Source organism: Bos grunniens, chromosome 12 (genome assembly GCF_055505025.1).
Source record: "Bos grunniens cultivar Pamir isolate PY7600 chromosome 12, Bosgru_T2T1.0, whole genome shotgun sequence".
Taxonomy (NCBI): Eukaryota; Metazoa; Chordata; class Mammalia; order Artiodactyla; family Bovidae; genus Bos; species Bos grunniens.
Window position 1 is genome coordinate 74,690,956 of NC_141176.1, and position 15,698 is coordinate 74,706,653.

At 39.9% G+C, this 15,698-nt stretch overlaps 1 protein-coding gene across 2 annotated transcripts in view; it reads left to right on the plus strand.

The window, feature by feature from the left end:
* The window catches only part of LOC147361911 (ATP-binding cassette sub-family C member 4-like), a 195,923-nt gene that overhangs the window by 14,392 nt on the left and 165,833 nt on the right, over window positions 1-15,698 (plus strand). For both annotated transcript variants that reach the window (XM_086330227.1, XM_086330226.1), the window contains exons 4-6: window positions 8,551-8,775; window positions 13,107-13,196; window positions 15,525-15,688. In XM_086330227.1, the coding sequence (XP_086186353.1) occupies window positions 8,551-8,775; window positions 13,107-13,196; window positions 15,525-15,688 (479 nt within the window). The remainder of the gene's footprint in view (window positions 1-8,550; window positions 8,776-13,106; window positions 13,197-15,524; window positions 15,689-15,698) is intronic.

Here is a 15,698-nt window from a genome sequence, read left to right on the forward strand (position 1 = left end):
CATATGTAAATTTTTAATGTAAAATTAAAAGAATTTTTTAAAATTGAAGTATGATTGGCTTATAATGTTATATTAGTTTCTGGTATACATCATTAGTGATTTAATATTTTATACAGTACATGATAAGTGTAGTTACCAACTGTCACCATGCAAAATTATTCCAATATTATTGAATATATTTCCTATGTTATATAATTCCATGATTTACTTATTTTTAAAAGTTTATATATTTATTTTTTGTCCCCAGTCCCCTTTTACTTATTTTATAATTTGGAGTTTGTACCTCTTAAGTTCCCTCACCTATTTCACTTGTTTCCTCCACCCCCTTCAATCCATTTTCTTTATGTAGTCAGGGAAGTAGGAGACTCTTTTTGAAAGACTGCATTCATAATGGTTAAAAATTGCAGCAATCTGGGTAGAAGTGAAACTTTATAGTCTAGAAAATTTGGTTTTACACATGACTTTTCTCAAGAGTTCTTGTTCCACTGTGGTCTCCTGTGAGGAACAATGAGTTTTCCAAGCCTTTGTGAATCCAGCCTCTGCCATTAAGAATAAATCTCTTACCAGGACTTCTAATAATAAAAGTGATGAAAAACCCTTGTTTTTGTGGTGGTTTCAGAGCACTCTGAGCTGTTGTAACTCATTTAGTTGTCCCAGGAGTCCTCTGAGGGAGGCAAGGCAGGTATTTTCACAGATAAAGACCTGGGGGCCGAAGAGGGCACGGTGGGCTTGGGGTCCTGTGACTGGCAGGTGGCCGACCTGGTCTCTGAGGCACTGTGCTCTGACTGCTAGACCCCTGTTCTCTGCGTTCTGTCCTTTCCTCCCACAGCCTCCACTGAGGCTCAGAGCCAAGAGGAGCTGCTTTTCTAGAAACAGCTCTGGCCCCTCTGTCACCTGATTTCTATAGTGTTTTTTTTTTTTTTTTCCTTTTTAATTTCCTGTAGATTTTTAAGAACATTTCAAAAATACAAAAATAGAATAGAATGAAAGGGTAACACAACGTGTCACTCCAGAATAGGGCATTCTGGCAGAAAAATTGTTGTGAGTTGGTTGTGTTTTTCAGAAATAGACACAGGAGAAACTCTGAAGACAGAGTAGAAGTTATTCTTCTAAGGGACATTTACTCTGATAAAGGAAATCTCCATTTGTAAAGGTGTCTCCCTCTCTGTACCAGAAAAAGAAGGATGGCTCTAAATCACAGCAGAATCCTGTTGAAGGACAGTCTTCAAGAAGGATGAAATCTGTATAACACACCCAACCCTGCTGTAGTTTAAGCTGCTTCTCCTGCTAACCTCTCATTGGCGCTCCATCACCTTTTCTTTTGTCTTTAGGGGGAGATGGCATTTAAAGTGGTGGCTTGGGCTATCTCAGGGAGTTACTCAGTTCTTCTTGATATTTCGCATGTATATCAGAAATATACATGTTAATAAACTTCTGTTTGATTTTCTCTTGATATTCTGTCATTCATTACAGGGATCCTCAGCTAAGAACTCAGAAGGGTAAAGGGAAATAAGCCCCTATGTCACCCTAAGTCAGCTTCAATAATTGCCATAATGAGCAGTCTTGATTCATCTGAAACTCACCCTCACTTCCCAAGATTCTTTTAAAGAAGTTCCAAGACATCAAATCATTTTTATCCATAAATATTTTAGTATGTATCTTTAAAAGATGTGGAATCTCCCCCCACTAAACATATTTACATTAAACATTATTTTTATAGACTTCCCTTGTGTCTCAGACGGTAAAACATCTGCCTACAATGTATGAGGCCCAGGTTCAATCCCTGGGTTGGGAAGATTTCCTGGAGAAGAAAATAGCAACTCACTCTGGTATTCTTGCCTGGAAAATCCCATGGTCGGAGGAAGATGGTAGGCTACAGTCCATGGGGTCGCAAAGAGTTGGACATGACTGAGCGCCTTCACTTTCACTTTATTGTTTTATGCATAAATATTAACTTTAATATCATTAGTATCTAGCCAGTGCTCACAGTTGTCTTTTTTCCCCTCTTCTGTTGGAAGCAATATTAAATAAGGTACACTTGGCTGACACAGGTTATTCAGATTGCCTTTCTGTTCCCCTCCACCCCAAGCCTGTAGGTTGTTTGACCTGTAGAGATTCCCACAGTCTGGATTTGGCTGATCGCATCTCCCTCTGTCTCAATTAACTTGTTCCCCTGGCACCTTAGGTAGGTGTTTAGGTCTAGAAGTTCGATATAGCTCATTTGGATTTTCTTCACCCCTTTCGTCTATGTAGGAGGTAGGCTTGTATATCCCCCTTATAAGGTATATAACATCTTTGTGTGTGTGTGTGTGTGTGTGTGTGTGTGTGTATGATGTTGGAGCTATTCATGATCCTTGCTCAAGGTCCATTAATTTATTAAGGGTTGCAAAGTGGGGATGCTCTAAGCTCTTTAGTTAACACTGAACTATAGTGTTTATAGGGAGAGTAGGGAAAATAATTTTTTCCGTTTTTAAAACCTGTTTTCAAAATGGGGAATTGGTTCTCCTCTAGTGAGGAGAGGGGCTAGTGAGTTTTCATGGTTGGTTGTTTGGTTTGGTTTTGTGAATGTCAGTTTGAGCTCATTGATTTAAGCATTTCTGATCTGCTTCAGTCCATTTTATTTGTTATGCTTATATCAATCTTGGGCCATCTTTGGGCAGTGGGAGTATATTCAGGTTGGGTCCTAAGTCTTTTGCACACACTCTAGAAGTCTTGGCTATTTTTTTTTAATGTCTTTTTTTGCTTGTTTTGTTTTTTTTGTTTTTGGTGTGACAGGATGTTTCTAGTTCATTTTGTGCAGCATTTTCTCAGCCCTGGAATCATCCATTTCTCCAAGCAGCCCTGTCTTCTTTTAGTGTGAAATGGTATTTAAAGACTATAATCTGGATGTTAGAGGGGATATTGCTCTTGCTTATTGTTTCTTGGCTTTTTTTCATTAGACCAAGTTAGAATACATTTTTAAGGTAAACAAATATGTTTATATGGGTGTTTCCAATCCAAATCAGATACAGGACACTAGTTTTTTACTTCATCTTATTTTGCTTACATCTGTATCTCTTTTCTCCCATCATCTATTCTCTTTGTCCCATGTCTAAGCCCAATTCTCAATGATATCAACATAATTATTTATTTGTTTTACCTTATAATGTGACTTCTGAAAACATAAAATTTATCTTTTTGCAGTTATTCTGTCTTCACATGGGTGTATCATGCAGAGAATGTGTTTTCAAATTGTTTTGTTTAAAACCACTTTTGATAGTTCTTTTTTGTATGGCTCTTTGAACCAACAGGATGGGTAGATATATAGGTAGTTTTATTTAAATTTACTCTGAAATTTTAGGAATTGCTTTTCAAAAAATTAGTTCTTTTATAATTATAATTCTGTATAATGCTTTCATGATTCCAAAATCAAGACAAGGCTACTTTTAAAGAAGGCTGATATCCTTGTTAGCTCTATTCTAATTCTCCTTGTCCTTTTAGAGATAACTTTCCAGGCTAATTTTGACTCATCTGTTTATTAATGTTTTTTAAATATGGTTTTATCTGAAATTTTAGTTTTCCTACCGTGCAGAATGAAAATTTTCAATTTCAATGCTGTAATCTCTGGACTTGGGTTTATAAAGATTTTTCTGGAAGCATGAAATGTGTCATGGGACTCTGGTTAAAACTCTTTGTGATCATTGTAACTCCTTCATAGCAGGTCTGTAGCCATTCCAGGCTCAGATGCAAAGACAATGCAAGAGTGGAGGTTAGCAGATGCTTACATGGGGTTAGTTTCTGCATCCAGACTCTTCCAGGGAGAGGAATATTCAGGCTCCACCCTAATCAGTTGAATCTAAACCAGTTTCTGGAGGCTGGACCTCGGGCATCAGAGTGCCCTTATCCCCACCCAGGTGATTCTAAGGTGCAGTCAGGTTGAAGACCACTGCGTAAAAGATGAGTGAAGGTTAGGATATCTAGAATGCTGGTGGGTATGATTTCACAGATTCACTGCTTTTTCTCCTCATCTTTGGATTTTTCTCAACTCTACTTTAGAACTCCCCCAGTTCTTTTTTTTTTTTTTTACTTTACAATATTGTATTGATTTTGCCATACATCAACATGTATCTGCCACGGGTGTACACGTGTTCCCCATCCTGAACCCTCCTCCCACCTGCCTTCCCATACCATCCATCTGGGTCATCCCAGTGCAGCAGCCCCAAGCTTCCTGTATCCTGCATCGAACCTGGACTGGCGATTCATTTCTTATATGATATTATACATGTTTTAATGCCATTCTCCCAAATCATCCCCCCATCCCTCTCCCACAGAGTCCAAAAGACTGTTCTATACCTCTGTGTCTCTTTTGCTGTCTCACATACAGGGTTGTCATTACCATCTTTCTAAATTCTGTATATATGCGTTAATATACTGTATTGGTGTTTTTCTTTCTGGCTTACTTCACTCTGTATAATAGGCTCCAGTTTTATCCACCTCATTAGAACTCCCACAGTTCTAAAGATTAACTGCCTATTCAATTTTTCCCTACAAGCTCACTCTTTTCTGCTTATGTGTTTCACTTAAGTGTTTTTCTTTGTTAGCTTGCTTCTATTTTTGTGTGTTTATTTCCATGAATGAGATGTGAGGAAATTGGTGAGAAATGTTTCAAGTACCTTAACTTGGAGGAGGAATTCTATCCACTGCAGAAGTTCTAGTTTCTAACTGAACCCTGCAAGAAGTTATCCTAAGAAGCAAAAGGTGGGACCCAATATCAGGTGCTTTCAGGAGGCTGAATACCAAGGACTCTATCAAGAAATGGCTACCACCAGTTTCCCTCGCAGTCCGGTGGTTAAGACTCCATGTACCCAATGCAGATATGAGGGTTTTTGATCCCTGGACTGGGAACTAAGATTCTGCATGCCACAGGGTGTGGCCAAAATAAAAAGTCTGCCTCAGAGACTCAGACTGTCAGATAATCCTGAATAATGGATGTTGCGGTATTAAATTCAGCTCTTTTAAAGATCCTTTATGATTTCAGAGCTGTGAAGAATTCTTGTGAAAGAATAAGAACTATATTCTCAATTGGTTTGTGGAAAGAATATACATGTGGTATAGATTGATGTCAGAGAGGAAAGGTTTAAGGGACAGTGTTTGACCTTGTTCCTGCTTATCAAGAAAGTTTTAATTCGGTTAGCTTCATGATTGATAATGAATATTTTCTCAGTTGTTTTATTTCTTATTAGTTGATGGTGAGAATCGGGAATGTACAGATGAGAGAATTCCTTGGTGGTGTCTGCCCACACCAGTGTACACGTGGTGGGGGCAGCTCCCGGGAATGGCTGCCACCAGTGTCTGTGTCCCCAGGGTGAGCCACAGCCACTCCTTGCCTCTCTGAGAGACTCTCCAAGGCAAGCAGAGTCTTCTGAAATTCAGTCTACCCTTGGGATTCACACCACCGTTTCATTTGGAGTTAATATTTGGACTAGAGCATTGAGCATATGCAGGAGTTAATCTTCTGGTAGCTGGACAAACTTTTGCCTGGTTTGCCTCAGACAGTTTTACCAAATGTCAGAAATGGAAACACTCACAGATTACAAATGCTGCTGCCAGCTCTCCGGCTCTCCATCTCTAACCTTTCCTTGTGTGTGGAGGGGATGGATTTACTCAGTCTACCTTTCATGGCCTCAGTCATGTCTGCCCTGTGTGTTCTGGAAGCTTTGAAGAATCATATTTAATATGTGTCTTCTTACTCTGTATATGTACTTGGGGTTTTGTTTTCATAATTTTGTGCTATTCATTATTTTGCTTTCTATTTTTTCTTTTTGAGAGAAATTACTGGAAAATTGTTTTTTACTTGCTGCTATTTTTCATATGGAGCATAATATCAATTTTCTGTTTTCCATAGTTGCAACTTATGCCAGAATGGAAATTCCTTGTATGTTATACTTTTCATCACTTCTCTGAATTGCCATGACAGCTCCTTGCTGGAGGCAAAGTTGTGTGTGTGTGCTCAGTCACTCAGTTGTGTCTGACTCTTTGTGACCCCAGGGAATGTAACCCGCCAGGCTTCTCTGTCCATAGGGTTATCCTGGCAAGAATCCTGGAGTGGGTTGCCATTTCCTCCTCCAGAGGATCTTCTCAACTCAGGTATTCAACCTGCATTTCCTGTGACTCCTGTATTGAGATGGATCCCTTACCATTGAGCCACTGGAGAAAGTCCCAAAATAATAAATGACTCTCCCCACAAATTGCATCAGTAACAGTTCATGTTTGAAGTCCTTTGTTATCTTTTTGAAAGATAATAAATTTTATATCCCAATTAAATAATAATCATTATCAAGAATAAAAAGAATTCATAGATGAGTGGAAGATATGAGCCATGAAGTGGCATTATACCTTAATGAGGCTATTTCTCCAACTGTTTTTTGGTTTTGTTTTGTTAATATTGATTTATTTGGCTGTGCCGAGTCTTAGTTTCTGCATGTGGGATCTACTTCCCTGACCAGGGATCAAACCAAGTTTCCCTACATTGGGAGTGTGGAGTCTTAGCTAAAGGACCACCAAGGAAGTCCCTCAACTAGGTTATTAAATATTGTTTCTCAGTGAAAAACTCCAGATGTGCTTAGGCAGTAATGACCTGCCTTTATTTACACTCCTTTTTGCTGGATTTTGAATTTATCCATATTATCTTTGGTGAGTGCTACTACTCTTATATCTCTTGTAATTACAAGGATGTTAGGCTCAAATGCAGAGCTGAGTAACAGGTAACAGTGTTTCCCAAATAGAATCATAAGTTTCAGGAAAGTTTTAGATGGCAGATATTACTGCTGGGCTTCTGGTGGTTTGTGGCTCCAGCACTGGACTGCCCTTGGTGGCTGGGATTGCCTGTGTGTACAGTTTGATGTTCTTGCTTCTCTGTGTGGCTTCCACATTTCCATCTCAGGAAACTGTAAACAGTGTGTTTGACAATCCACTGTGTGAAGGACTCTTCCAAGAGCTCTCTGTGCCTCTTGGGATGGATGACAGGACATGGTGGAAATGTATCAGTTACATTTTACTCAGTTCTGGTCATCTTACTTACACTTCTTCAACTAAATAGTGTTCCCTTTATCCTCTATAGTAGATGAGAATCTCCATGACTTCGTGGAGGGAGAGGCAGTTGGTGCAGCCTGTTAATGTGTGTGTGTGCATATGTCCATTTGTATAGAACAAGACAGGAATGTTAAGGTTTAATGAGACCCCCATATGAGGGATGGGGACATCTTTTGATAAATATCCTGATCAAGCACTGGTTGGCTGAGCAGAAAATGCTTGTTTTTGTTTTTATGGTATTTGGTGTTATGGATTTGCCTTCCCTCCTCTTGTGTGTGTGTTCCTCAGCTTCAGACAGACAGAAGAGAACTATCAAAGCATACCTGTCAGGTAAGCAAAGCATACTCTGTCTGTGTTAGTAATGTGAGATTGCCAAAAAAGGAAAAGCCCTGTTCCTGAAAGACTTCCAAACTTTTAACATTTTGTCTTTTGAGAAGTCTGTGGAGGAAATGATATTGTGGCCCAAGATGTTTAGTTTTGGTAACTTGGATTTGATGAATGATTTTCCTTGATGGTGAAGAAGGGGGCCTAGGAAGAAGGGGACCTTCAAGGGGTGACTAGAGAGAGGAAGTAGGTTGTGAGGTGGAGTGGCTGTTTGGCATGGTGGGTAGGTGTTGCCGTTCCTTTGCCTTTTTCTTTGGGAAAGAAACTTGCTGTCCCTAAGTCTTACTCAGCGTGGAAGCCTCAGTGCACCCTGAGTCAATTGGTTTAGGCCTTGGGGAAGAGAGGATTGGTAACATTTCTTCCAAACCACCAACTTCAGTGGATGGTGGATCAAGAACTACAGAGACATGAATTTTTAGCTTGGCCTCCACCATGTTTAGTTTTTTACTCCAAGGAACATTCCAACTTCTAGAGGGTAGAGGCGTAGTGAGGCAGTGCTCTCAGGAGCTGAGAGCCTGCAGAGCTGCCAAACCTGGTTTCTTTGTGGTACTCCTGCCTAAGCCAGTTTCCATTCTCTGGATCTACATGTGGAGTTTGGGGTAGAAAAGGGTGGATGTGTTTGTGCCAGTGTCTCGGTTCGTAAGGATTGATGAAGAAGGTGATGAAAGCGTGTCTCCCATATGTAAACCACATTCACTTTCTATTGGGCTGGGACATTGAGAGTATGGGGGACAGGGGCAGGCTGCCAGCAGGCTTGTTCCTGTGGAAGCAGATTTCTTCCTCTTCTTCTGCCACCTTTTTCTTTATTCATCTTAAGGCTCAGTTGGTATTGAGCCTGTTTGTGATATTTGTTGAGCATCCACGGTGTGCTAAGCACAATGTACTAAGGCTTTACTATGTTTGAATGGAAAATTTTGCCTTAAGGTTAAACTGTTGCCTGCTTGTCTTATATGAGATAATAAATCTGCATAGTTTTAAATTAGTCACAAATGTAGCATTTTGTCAAAATGTATTTTAAACATGCTAATGATAAAAGTAAATCTTGTATAAAGAAAAACTGACATTTCTAATTAAGACTTTTTTCTTTTCTTTTAGGAAGGCACCAGAGTAGTTCAACCCATATTTTTGGGGAAAATGATTAGTTATGTTGAAAACTATGATCCCAATGATTCTGCCGCTTTGCACAAAGCCTATGGCTATGCAGCAGCGCTGAGCGCCTGCGTGCTCGTGTGGGCCGTTCTGCACCACTTGTACTTCTACCACATGCAGCGTGTGGGGATGAGGCTGAGAGTAGCCGTGTGCCATATGATCTACCGCAAGGTGAGTGTCGCTCGGTACCACGGTGTGTACCTCCCCTGAGGCATCAGGGACATTTAGGGAAAGTTCTCTGTAAATTACAAATTTTGTAACTGGGATTGTTTACACCTTCCTAGAGAAGTTTGCTTTTGCATCAAGCCAAGTTTGTTGTTGTTGAAGCAAACTTTACCAATACATAATGAAAAGTTTTCTTTTGAGATCAAGTGTGGGCTGTCCTTGGCAACTTTTGGCCATAGGCTGTCACATAATAACCACTAAATTTGTACTGTAAAATATTAAATTAATATTCAAGAATAAGTATTAAAAGTATCAAGTTTATTTTCAATGTCTTCATGCCCAAATCCCATAGTGCTGTTTATGGAAATTTTTTGTTGTCATTCATTAATACCTTCAGGTACATCAAATTTGTATTTAAAAGTGAGCTTCAGAGATTGGATCTATAAAACTACATCTAAGAGCAGAGAATGTATTTGATAAAGGGACTGATTTTAACTTTAAAAGACCCATCTAATTATATTCAATATAATTATGTTTGCTAGGGAAAAATATAAAGAGAATTCATGCTACATATAGACTCACTCCTTATATTTTATAGATAATTTTTGTTAATGGTATGAAAGAAAATAGGATATTTGAGATGAAACTTTAAATTTTACATTGTTTTATGAATTCTAGAGAGAATTTGTTGTTCTTCATTTAAATTATTTTAATACAATATTTCCTTTTATTCCTAGTATGCATTGTAGCAGTTTTAATAAGAACTGATTTAATGTGTTTAGTGATTTTGTATTGAGGAATGCCATGAAATTATTCCATAGTTTACCCTTGTCTAAACTAGTGTAAAAAGAGTAAGGCTCTCTGGTATCTCTACAAAGGTATTGCCACAGATATATCAGTGTCAAGAGCTGAAGGGCTCTGTATAAACTTGATCCTGGATATGTCTTTGCCTTAGACAGTTTTAAAAAAATCTTTATTTGACTGTATTGTATCCTTGAAATTTTCAAAGAAAGTAGATCTTAAATGTTCTCACCACACATGTTAAATAGGATAACTATATTAGGTAGTGAATGCTTTAAGTGGTTTTACTACAGTAATCATTTCCCAGTGTGTATTTATACCAAAGTATCATGTAACCTTAAACATACGCAATTTTTATTAATAGATAAAGTCCTCATTGAAAGATAAAACCAAGCAGCTTAAATTGAAAATATTGCTTCTTTTACCTGGTTGCTGCTTATCTAGAGCTTCTGCTTCTTCAGAATACCTTTTTCAGCAGAAAGTGAGATGTCTTTTCCTCATCTTTCCTTGAGCAGAGTCTTGTACTTTTCAGGATTGTGTGAAACTGGGGACCGGCATCTCACTGTCTTGTCTGACAATAGCATCTGAGCTGCTTTCCTTTTGGGTGATGTGGAAATTGCAACTGTGACTGCATACTGCAGTCAGAGGTCTTCACTGTCATTTATCATCATCTTTGTTATTCTGTTGCATCTTTAACCATTTAGGAGATGGATACTCAGATTTCCTCACAAATTGGCTAAACGTTTGTCTTTCCATATCATACTTAACTCTCATAATAGTTGTGAAATTTTACCCATACTGTGTTGTGAAACCTTAAGTTAGGTGTGAGGTGATGGTTTACTGAAAGCTGACTCTTTGCCACACAGGTGAGCCATTGTCTACCTGTGTTTCTTCCTCTTCCCACCATACTTTGGAATCTTGCCTTTGGGAAATGTGATCTGACCTGGCACATTGGCTTATGTGAATGTAACTATCTCCCAAGAAGTTCATTTACTGCCTTGATTTTACCTAAATGTTGGCTCTATATGAAGTCAGGAATTACGGGGATTATAACATAGACATAACTTGAAATTCCAGAAACCTGCAAAAGACAAATTTCCTCATGCATAGCCTTGTATCTAGAGTCCTGCTGGGGTACAGAAATAAGACACTTCTTTTCAGGTTACAGGTGGGCTGATTCTTTAGGGCACAGCTGGTGCTGCCGAGCAGCTCTGAAAGGCCCCTCTGAACTGTGGTTCATGCTCAGGCCCCACCTCCTGATCCCTGGTCCTGGGGAGGAATCAGATTGGGCATTAGAAATGGAATGGCTGCTAAGCCCGTAGCCATAGTTTGTTCTGACCATGGATTCCAGGCTGGGGCAGGTCTCCAGGAGGTCTCTAAGGCTGCACATATTCCACTCCTAAAATGGCCCATTCAGCATTTTGTGCTCTTTGCAGCTGAATTTTGAATGATTCTGAAGGAGGTATCATATATAAAAATGACTTGCCAATTTTATTTTATTTTTAAACTTTACATAATTGTATTAGTTTTGCCAAATATCAAAATGAATCCACCACAGGTATACATGTGTTCCCCATCCTGAACCCTCCTCCCTCCTCCCTCCCCATACCATCCCTCTGGGTCGTCCCAGTGCACTAGCCTCAAGCATCCAGTATCGTGCATCGAACCTGGACTGGCAACTCGTTTCATACATGATATTATACATGTTTCAATGCCATTCTCCCAAATCTTCCCACCCTCTCCCTCTCCCAAAGAGTCCATAAGACTGTTCTATACATCAGTGTCTCTTTTGCTATCTCGTACACAGGGTAATTAAAAAAAAAAAAGAAATAAAACATGAAAAACTAAAAAAAATAAAAATAAAAAATAAAGCAATGGTGTTCTCTACAGTTGGGAGTTGGAGTAGATACATTATGTTTTAGCTCACTAAAAATAATTGGAGAACAAATTAGCTTATTTTTATCTAATTTTCTCCCATTAAATAATTAATCTCAGTCACTGTAAATATTTACCATTACTTGCAAGTCATTTTTTGGCAAAGCTATAAATACTATGTAATTTTAATCTTTCTCTCATGAATCAATCCTTGAAGATTGTCATTTTTGTCCCTACAATTTTCAAGCATAAAAAAAAAATGACTTGCCATTTATTGATTGATACATTTCCACAGCTTTGGTAAAATTACCTTTGGCTTTTGATCATTGTTTTTGTTGTGGTGGTGGTGGTAAAATACACCCAGTGTAAAGTTGACCATTTTCACTCCTTTTAAGTACAGCATTTAGTGACATTAGGTACACCCACATTGTTGTGCAGCCATCACCATTATTCATCTCTGGAACTTTTTCTTTTTCCCAAACTGAACCTCTGCATCCATTAAACACTAACTCCCCAACCCCTCTCCCCGCACCCAGCACCATTCTACTTCTTATCTCTGTGAATTTGAGTACTTCAGTACTTCATATAAGTGGAATCATACAGCGTTTGTCATTTTGTGTGAGGCTTATGTTCTGTAGCCTGATGTCTTCAAGGTTCATCCATGTTGTGGCAGGTGTCAGAATTTAATTCCTTTTTAAGGCTCAATAGTCTTCCCTTATAGGCCTATGCAACATTCTGTGTGTTTGCTCATCTGTCAATGGACAGTTGTTTCCACCTTTTAGCTATTGTGAACATTGCTGCTGCGAATATGAGTGTACAAATTGTCTATTCAAGGTTGTGTTTTTAGTTTTCTTGAGTGTATCCTTAGTAGTGTAATTGCTGTATTTATGCTAATGTCATGTTCAATTTTTGAGGAACTTCCGTATTCTCTTCCATTGTAGTTATATCATTTTACCTTCTCACTTGATCATTGTTTTCTTCTTTACTTGAGGAGTAAAGAAAAAGTTTCTTATGAAGTATGACATTTTGTTTGGATCAGTGGCTCTAGTTGGTGGTCTGTTGAAGCAGCTCCTGGTGTCTTTTAAGCTTCCTCAGATCTCTAGGGCATTTTTCTTACTAAAAAGGGATTGAGCAACACAGGTTGTGTATTTTGTAAAATCAGCAGAATGGCATCAAGACCACAGTTTCCTCACAGGAACAGTGTTTTGAACATTATACTTGCTCATTTCAGAATGAGGAAACTAAGCCCAAAGTGTTTAAATATTGTCACCCACAGGATGAATGATTGAATCCAAGTCTCCAAATTTCTTTCCTAAGGCAACCTCTCCCAGTCTCATCCAATTGGCTAAAAATTACTTACTTGGCTCCTAAGTCTAAACCTACACCCTTTAACCTTCAGACAGCTGCAAGTTCACTGAAACAGGGGGTGGATTTTGCTTTTACCTCCTGCTCCTCCCTTTGCTGTTCTTGTGGTTGGGGCTGCCACCACACTGAGGAGTTAGAAGCTGAACAAGGGTCCCTAGAGCCCTGCTGTCAGGGGTCATCCTGCTCCTGATGACACCACTCAAGACCCCTGGAACACATGCTCCATTGTGTTATGTTCTAAGATGACTTGGTATCACCTTAGGAATCTGGATCTCTGTCTCCCTCTCTCATTTCAGGCCCTTCGCCTGAGTAGCTCAGCCATGGGGAAGACCACCACAGGCCAGATAGTCAACCTGCTGTCCAACGATGTGAGCAGGTTTGACCAGGTAAGCTGCCCCTGAGGGATCCTCTTTCATTTCCTGTTCTTCTCACTGGGTTCAGCTTATTGGGATGCCAGGTGCCAGGGTTTGGTGTCAGCCAGGGTTCTGTTGAGGATGTAAGACAAAGGTTCTATTTATCCAAATTTCACTTCTCAGTGTGCAAATTCGATGTAATTATATGTATTGTTTCATAAGTGAGAGTTTTGTTTTTCTGATAATAAATAGCAGCAGTGTTCTTGCCCAGCTTGGTTAGTGTCCTAAGGGGTCCTCCTGGAGCAGCCCTTCTTGGCACGTGGTGTAGGTGTTACTGAACTGTCTTCCTCCTCCTCTAGGTGATGAAGAAGGCCTGGTAGTCAGGGATTGTTTTTTCCCCTGCATCTTGTTCAGTGCCTGCTGCATAGGGAGCCTTCAAGTGGGTGGTCCCCAGACACAACCTCCTCTCTGCTGTCCCCACACACTCTTTTTTCCCCTGACCTTAAGCATGGATCACATGACCCAGAACATCGTAGCTGTTGGTCAGATCTGTGTTGTAGTAGTAGACACTTCTCTTTCCAGTATTCATTCATCAAACATGAAGCAAGGCCCCTACTCACTTTCAGGGATGAATAAAGCTTAGTTTCTGCTCTATAGAAGCCACAGTCTATCAGGGAGGTAAATACACAAGTAATTACTGGAGAGAGCAGTAATACAGGCTTTCCTGGGATGCTGGGGAGCCCAGGGGAGATGGGGGCTAAACTCTGGGATGGAGAGCCTTTGGAGAAGCCCTAAGCTCAACTGTTTTGTAGTCAAAATCCACATCTTTCTTCATTGCTGCTGATCTGATTCTCCCGGGACATCCCTGAAGTCAGCCCTGTGCTGCCTGAAACAGTGTCATCTGGGGTTGACACTTGGATTTCTGCTTTAGCATGTTAAAAACCCAGTGAGATCATTTCTATTTAGGTTTCTGTCTGTTCCTTCAGAGCATATTGTCTCTATATTCTGTCCTTAGTGGCTTTTATACCATCCCAAAGAGAGGCTATGCTAAAGAATGGTCAAACTACTGCACAATTGCACTCATCTCACACGCTAGTAAAGTAATGCTCAAAATTCTCTAAGCCAGGCTTCAGCAATACATGAACTGTGAAATTCCAGATGTTCAAGCTGGTTTTAGAAAAGGCAGAGGAAAAAAGCTCAAATTGCCAACATCTGCTGGATCATGGAAAAAGCAAGAGAGTTCCAGAAAAACACCTATTTCTGCTTTCTTGACTATGCCAAAGCCTTTGACTGTGTGGATCACAATAAATTGTGGAAAATTCTGAAAGAGATGTGAATACCAGACCACCTGACATGCCTCTTGAGAAACCAGTATGCAGGTCAGGAAGCAACAGTTAGAACTGGACATGGAACAACAGACTGGTTCCAAATAGGAAAAGGAATACATCAAGGCTGTATATTGTCAGCCTGCTTATTTAACTTATATGCAGAGTACATCATGAGAAACGCTGGGCTGGAAGAAGCACAAGCTGGAATCAAGATTTCTGGGAGAAATATCAATAACCTCAGATATGCAAATGACACCACCCTTATGGCAGAAAGTGAAGAAGAACTAAAGAGCCTCTTGATGAAAGTGAAAGAGGAGAGTGAAAAAGTTGGCTTAAAACTCAACATTCAGAAAACTAAGATCATGGTATCCAGTCTCATCACTTCATGGCAAATACAGTGGCTGATTTTATTTTTGTGGGGTCCAAAATCACTGCAGATGGTGACTGGAGCCATAAAATTAAAAGATGCTTACTCCTTGGAAGGAAAGTTATGACCAACCTAGAGAGCAGATTAAAAAGCAGAGACATTACTTTATCAACAAAGGTCTGTCTAGTCAAGGCTATGGTTTTTCCAGTAGTCATGTATGGATGTGAGAGTTGGAATATAAAGAAAGCTGAGTGCCGAATAATTAATGCTTTTGAACTGTGGTGTTGGAGAAGACTCTTGAGAGTCCCTTGGACTGCAAGGAGGTCCAACCAGTCCATCCTAAAGGAGATCAGTCCTGGGTGTTCATTGGAAGGACTGATGTTGAAGCTGAAACTCCAATACTTTGGCCACCTGATGTGAAGAGCTTACTCATTTGAAAAGACCCTGATGCTGGGAATGATTGAAGGCAGGAGGAGAAGGGGATGACAGAGGATGAGATGGTTGGATGGCATCACCGACTCAATGGACATGAATTTGGGTAAACTCCAGGAGTTAGTAATTTACAGGGAGGCCTGGTGTGGTGCGGTTCATGGGGTCACAGAGTCGGACAGGACTGAGCGACTGAACTAAACTGAACTGAAGAAGGCTTTGTCTTTCTCTTTTAAGGTAACGATGTTCTTGCACTATCTGTGGGTGGGGCCACTGCAGGTTGTCACAGTGACCGCCCTGCTCTGGATGGAAATAGGAATATCATGTCTTGCTGGGATGGCGGTTCTCATTATTCTTCTGCTTTTGCAAAGCTGCTTCGGGAAGTTGTTTTCATCACTCCGGTAAGTGAAA